The 6,671-nt window shown below is 26.8% G+C and overlaps 1 protein-coding gene across 1 annotated transcript; it reads left to right on the forward strand.

The window, feature by feature from the left end:
* LOC145134557 (protein FAR-RED IMPAIRED RESPONSE 1-like) lies at positions 1 to 3,295 on the forward strand. Its single transcript, XM_079069395.1, has 4 exons — positions 1 to 645; positions 771 to 1,032; positions 1,980 to 2,549; positions 2,652 to 3,295. Exons 2-4 carry the CDS (start codon positions 1,000 to 1,002, stop codon positions 3,264 to 3,266), a joined length of 1,218 nt encoding a protein of 405 aa, XP_078925521.1. The 5' UTR covers positions 1 to 645; positions 771 to 999; the 3' UTR covers positions 3,267 to 3,295.
* Positions 3,296 to 6,671: the final 3,376 nt, after the last annotated feature.

The following is a 6,671-nucleotide window of genomic DNA, read 5'->3' on the forward strand; positions in this document are numbered from 1 at the left end:
GGTTTTCAAACAAGACTGAGTAGGCAATCAAAATACAATAGCCAAATAATAAAAGAAAAATATGTTATATGCAATAGGGGTGGCAAGGATAAACCAAAACCTTGTGATATGTTGGCTACAAGTTCTATCAAGAGGAAACCAAATTCGAACAAGATAATTACTGGGTGTAGAACAAAGATTATATTTGAAAATGTTTATGGAACAACAGATTACAAAGTTAAGAAATTCTTTGAATTGCACAACCACCCACTGGAAAGTATTAAGGAAAGACCTTATACGAAAAGGCAAGAAATATGTCATATTCTAGAAAAGAGTTTGTAGTACGTGCATCAAAAGCTAAAATTGGTCCAAAAATGGCTCACAAAATACGAGTAGTTTTGAAAGGAGGATATCATATGTAGGGGCAAAGGTAAAAGACTACAAAAACTTGAGGATAGGAGTAAATAGAATATTATGTTACAAGGATGCTCAAATAATGATAAACAAAATGAATGATCGTAGAGATCATTACCCAAATGATTCATTTGAGTTCCTACGTGATGGAGATATGTTGGCTGCTATGTTTTGGGCAGATGAAAGAGAAAATGCTTTTTATGCAGAGTTTGGACAAGTTATATCTTTTGATGCAACTTTTAGAACAAACAAGTAAGTTAATGTATATACTTTACATAATTTATACATTTATGATTAAAATAAAAAAAATTATACAATTAAATTTAAACATACTATTAATCAAATATGATTGTACTAAACACATTTTTTTTATATAGGTATAAAATGATATTTGTTCCATTCACAGCAGTTGACCACCACAAGAAATCAGTTACTGTTGGCGTTGGGTTGCTGAGTAAAGAGACACTTGAGTCGTATTAATGGCTAATTAAAGCTTTTCTTAGAGCTCATGAAGGGAAAGCACCAAAAATTGTTCTAACTGATCAAGATCCAACAATAAAACAAGCAGTGGAATCTGTCTTACCAAATTCAAGACACAAACTATGCATGTGGCACATAATGAAAAAACTACAAGCAATGGTATCCTAAAAATAAAACTATATAATCATATATGATTAAGTATTCTAATAATATGAATTATCGGATATATGATTAAGTATTGTAAGAATATGAATTATCAGATACCATACTGTATAATCATATATGATTATATAGTATGATATATGATAATACAAAGTATAATAATATATGATTATATAGTATGATATCTGATATTTATATTATTATAATTGTTAATCATATATGATTATAATAATATGAATTATCAGATATCATACTGTATAATCATATGTGATTAATCATATATGATTATATAGTATGCTATATAATAATACAGTATATAATCATATATGATTATATAATATGATATTTGATAATTCATATTATTAGAATAGTTAATCATATATGATTATATACTATATTATCATATATCATACCATATAATCATATATGATTAATCATATATGATTATATAGTATGATATCTGATAATTCATATTATTAGAATAGTTAATCATATATGATTATAATAATATGAATTATCAGATATCATACTATATAATCATATATGATTATATAGTATGATATCTGATAATTCATATTATTAGAACAGTTAATCATATATCATTAATCATATATGATTATAATAATATGAATTATCAGATATCATACTGTATAATCATGTATGATTAATGATATACGATTATATAGTAAGATATACGATAATACAGTATATAATCATATATGATTATATATTATGATATCTGATAATTCATATTATTAGAACAGTTAATCATATATCATTAATCATATATGATTATAATGATATGAATTATCAGATATCATACTGTATAATCATATATGATTAATCCTACATTACAGTACATAATCATATTTGATTACTCATATATTATATATCCAAATAAGTATATAATTTATACTTATATAAGTAAAATTGTTCATTCATAGGTTACTGGTAATTTATTTAAAAACAAAGACTTCAAGAAAAGATTTAACAAGCTTGTATGGAACATGCATATCCAACCTGATGAATTTGAGAAGAAGTGGGAGTTTATTATTAATGACTTCAACCTCGAAGATAAAAGATGGTTCAATGATATGTTTGAATTACATGACAAATGGATACATGCATACTTCAGTGACACTAGAATGTCTGGATTGATGAAAACCACTTCAAGATCAGAAAGCATGAATTCCTTCTTCAACACTTACTCGCAATCTGGAAATTTACTTTTACAGTTCATGATGAACTATGACAAAACAATTCAAAAACAAAGAAATACACAAAATGAGCTTGATCATCAAACAAAGAAGCCAGTATATACATTTATTTCACCGCGACCAATAGAAAAACATTATGCAAATGTTTATACAAGTACATTGTTTTATGAGGTACAGAAAGAAATCTACAAAGGTTCCTGGTACTGCCAATACAAACATATTGGAACAAAAAACGGATGGGAGTTATACAAAGTGGAACAAATGAACAAAAACAGTGATCTAAAAACAGAATTTGAGGTAATATATTCTTATTTTAAATTTTGATGAATCAAAACGTAAAATACAACAATTTTCAGTTATGATTATAAAACACTTAATGCCTTAATTTTTTTTGAACAGGTAGAAATAAAACTTCCAATAAATGATGTAAAATGTACTTGTGAACACTTCAACCGCTTTGGTACTTTGTGTAGACATGCATTCAACATACTCATGAAACATGGAATTAAGGAAATACCTGAACAGTACATTGAGAATCATTGGAGAAAGGATGTGATATCAAGGCATTATCACTTTGGTAGACATGTATATGATACAGGAGACAGTGAAATTAACAGATCTGTCAATCAAGCATACTACAACTTTGAAGCATGTTTGGAATACGTAAGAAAAAATAAAGACAAAATGGATTTGTTTGTTAAGAAAACAGAAAGCATGCTGAAGGAATACGAGAATGATCCTACAAATAAATTGCAGAAAAATAGGACAAATGTTGAAGATGTAGGAAAGCTTATGGGCATTTCTATTCCAAAAGACATTGACATCAATGTTCCAAATGTTCAAAGCAATAAAGGAAGTGGAAAGAAAAATAGAATTCAAAGTGCAACAGAAATAGTATATAAAAATTCAAACAAGCAAACAAGAAGATGCTCAGGATGTGGAGAAAGGGCTCCTCATAACTTGCGTACATGCCCAATAAAACTTGCAGTAGAACAATCATCAAAAGCTACATAGATAATTACTAGTTTAATCAGTAATGAATAATTCAGGATTTTTTTTCTAAATAATATACTTTTTGTTTGGTACACTTTACTCTTTTTATAAAACAGAATTTACTTTGACAATTCTTTCTTTGATTTTATTAGTAGTACAACAAATCAGTTTTCTTTAATTTTTTCTATCTTAAACCTTCTTCTATCTAACTTTACGTCTTTTATGGTTACAAAAGTATATAATCACTTATGATTAAACAAAACATATGACGTGGTATTACATAATCATTTATGATTATACAAATAAAAATAATTATGTAATCTGTTGACTGTTATTCAATACATGCAATCATTTATGATTACATATAAATAACATCTAAGTTTTACTACAAAACTCATTACATATAACCATATACAATATTAATATATATAATCATAAAGGATTATGTAATACCACTTCATATGTTTTGTTTAATCATAAGTGATTAAAAATATGATTACATATAAATAACATCAAAGTTCTACTACAAAACTCATTACATATAACCATATACAACAACATTGCTCCTAACAAATATACAACACTGTTCATAAAAAATATAAACATAGCAATATACATCTAGAAAATCAAATTCTAATCACCCATCATAGAATAAGATCAAACATGATAAAATCTTCAATAACAAATAATTTCACAAGTCTTAAATATCACGTTCCCCATTTTCCAAGATTCTTGTTCTTCATATTCCTAGCTAGATTTTCATACAGATTGTAGCTGACTCCAAGAAGACTTCCACAATTAATTAAAAAGATTATCTCCATTGAACATAACAAATCTTTACTACATATATGATGTAGAGAAATATTGTTCATTAAAAAGAAATCTTCTTTAAATGAACAACATTCCTCTACTTCAAAGACATATAGTAAATATCTGATATGTTCAATCAAGATAAACTTTTTAAGTAATGGTGTAAGTGGCGTTCTTGGAGTAAGATACAATCAGTATGAAAATCTAGCTACGAATAAAAGGACAAGAATCTTGAAAAAATGGGGAACATGTTATTAGATACAGCAAAATTAGTTCTTTTTGACTTATAGAGTCCGTATTTTACCTGAAATGAAATGGAAGTTGTTTACATCATAAATAAGTAATGGTGATATATAAAAAAAATTAAATTAAAAATTGAAGAAATTAATATAAAAAACTAACCATTTGGGAAGTATAAGCACTCATCTTTGAACAAATATAAGGGGTAGCACGAGGCTACCCCCTTTATACAAACATATTCACAACTGAAACACTATATGGTTGTCCCAATCTGTTTTCATTTATAAATAAAAGATTCTTCACTACAAACACTAAAAAACAAAACTAAAATCTTACAAAGATAAGATTCTGCATGGTGATGTATTCCATGCACTAAAGATAAGATCACTTATCGAGAAAAAGATATAATAAATTATAATGTGATGTACAACATATATAATCATTTATGATTACAAAAATAGAAAAAAAAATAATCGATACAATCACTAACGATTACATATAAACAACATATAATCAACACTAAAAACATAATTACATACAAACAAACTTACATAATAAAATCCACCAAAATACATATAAACTTGTTTTTCATCACCATAAAAACAAACATTCTTCAGAATATCCAAAACATACACAACATAAACAAACTTGTTCTTATAACATCATTCATTTACTTCTAAAATAAGAAAATATTCAATCAAAAAAAATTCGACAACCTTCTTTCTATATTCCATTGAGCATCATATACATGCTTACCACGAATATTTTGATCAACTTTTTGATACTCATACGCAGCTTTCAACACATCATCATGCTTTGTATTAATCTCAGAAGTTAAAATTGCTACTGCATATTTCATTCTCAACTTTTCTAGAATTTTTTTCTTGAGAACCACCTTCTTTTGGAAGACCACATTTCCATTTAGAACATTTTTCTCCAAAATAACTCTCCATATGTGTCATAGCAAAAATACCACAATCCACTTTGTTATAAACTGTCCTCCATGACATTATCAATCTCACTGGTGTAAGATTTTTATCAGCCATTTCATTTGCTTTAACATGATTGATCTCTTTTAGATACTTCAAAAAAAACTTTTTCTGAAAATCATATATGATTTCACATCAGAAAAATATAAGTATAATAATTATAAAACATATCATATATGATTTCAAATCTAAATTATAAATATGATTTGAAACTTACAAGAGGTTTAAAAACTGCACCATACTTATCATCAAAATTAGCATCATCTGCACCATTATCAATAACCTCAAAAGCACATTTCTTCAGATTGATAACAATAAGATATATGTGCTTTTGCCTCAAAACAGAGAAAAATACCTAACATCAACATGTATAATATTAGAAAGAAAACATTAATAAATATATATAAATGTATAAAAAAACTAAATATACCATATCAACATCCTCCAAAACCTTCAAGTCTCTATCACCAGAAACACTACGAAAGAAGTTCTCCTTGAAAACTTTATATTTTCCAGTTTCATTCAAATGATGATATTCAAATGACAAAGTCTGTAATATAAAAAATCAGAAATGATTATATAATAAAATGTAAAATATTTAATAAAAAAACTATTAATGATTATAAAAATATAAAAAGAAAAGAATAAAATAAAAACTTACAGTGTCAACATTCATGAACAATCTGAGTGGAGAATTAACAACATCTCTGAATTTCTCTTCACGATTTAGTATACTAGACCATGAATCAAGAACACTTACATGCAAATAGGTTTTTTTATAAAGACTTTCATAATTAGCTCTAAAACCCATAACATCTGTTTCCATAAGCAAGACAATATCCCTGTTGATATTTATTTAAATGTCATTAAAAATAAAAAATTATAATTATAAAAATAAAAAATTATATTTAAAAAAATTACCCTGGATTTCTTTGAAGGCTGAAAAGCCATTCACAAACAACATTTTCTACTTGTGTCAAACTTGGTTTAAAATCAATTAAACTTTCCTTAAAAGGTGACTTATAAACATAAGAAAACTTCATTTCTCTCTTTCCTTTGACATCTACTACTGATGTTCCTTCTTCATTTATTTCTTTAGGTTTGACATAAATAGGTTTTGATGGTCCTTTTAATGTACCCAAAGGGGGTGCAAAAGAAACTGGACTACCATTAATAACATCAACATTTGGAATAACACACTCTGGACCAGCACTTGATTTCTTCAAATAAACTCTATCCTTAATCTTTTTCTTTGTCCCCGTTCAGAAGAACTTTGACTTTGAGGTGACTTCTTGGAACCTTCATAATCTTGACTAAATCTAAGACTAAAACTTGGAACAAAAAACTTCTCAACTTTCCCTTCCACTTTATCCTTTTCCAGTGATTG

This window comes from Lactuca virosa, chromosome 8, assembly GCF_052849685.1.
Source record: "Lactuca virosa cultivar CGN04683 chromosome 8, Lactuca_virosa_CGN04683_v6, whole genome shotgun sequence".
NCBI lineage: Eukaryota > Viridiplantae > Streptophyta > Magnoliopsida > Asterales > Asteraceae > Lactuca > Lactuca virosa.

Excerpts from the sequence above, each read along its gene's own strand:
- LOC145134557 (XM_079069395.1), top strand. The coding sequence starts at position 1,000 with ATGTGGCACATAATGAAAAAACTACAAGCAATG. Across the intron at positions 1,033-1,979 it reads TGAAAAAACTACAAGCAATG|GTTACTGGTAATTTATTTAA; the intron begins GTATCCTAAAAA and ends GTTCATTCATAG. Across the intron at positions 2,550-2,651 it reads ATCTAAAAACAGAATTTGAG|GTAGAAATAAAACTTCCAAT; the intron begins GTAATATATTCT and ends TTTTTTGAACAG.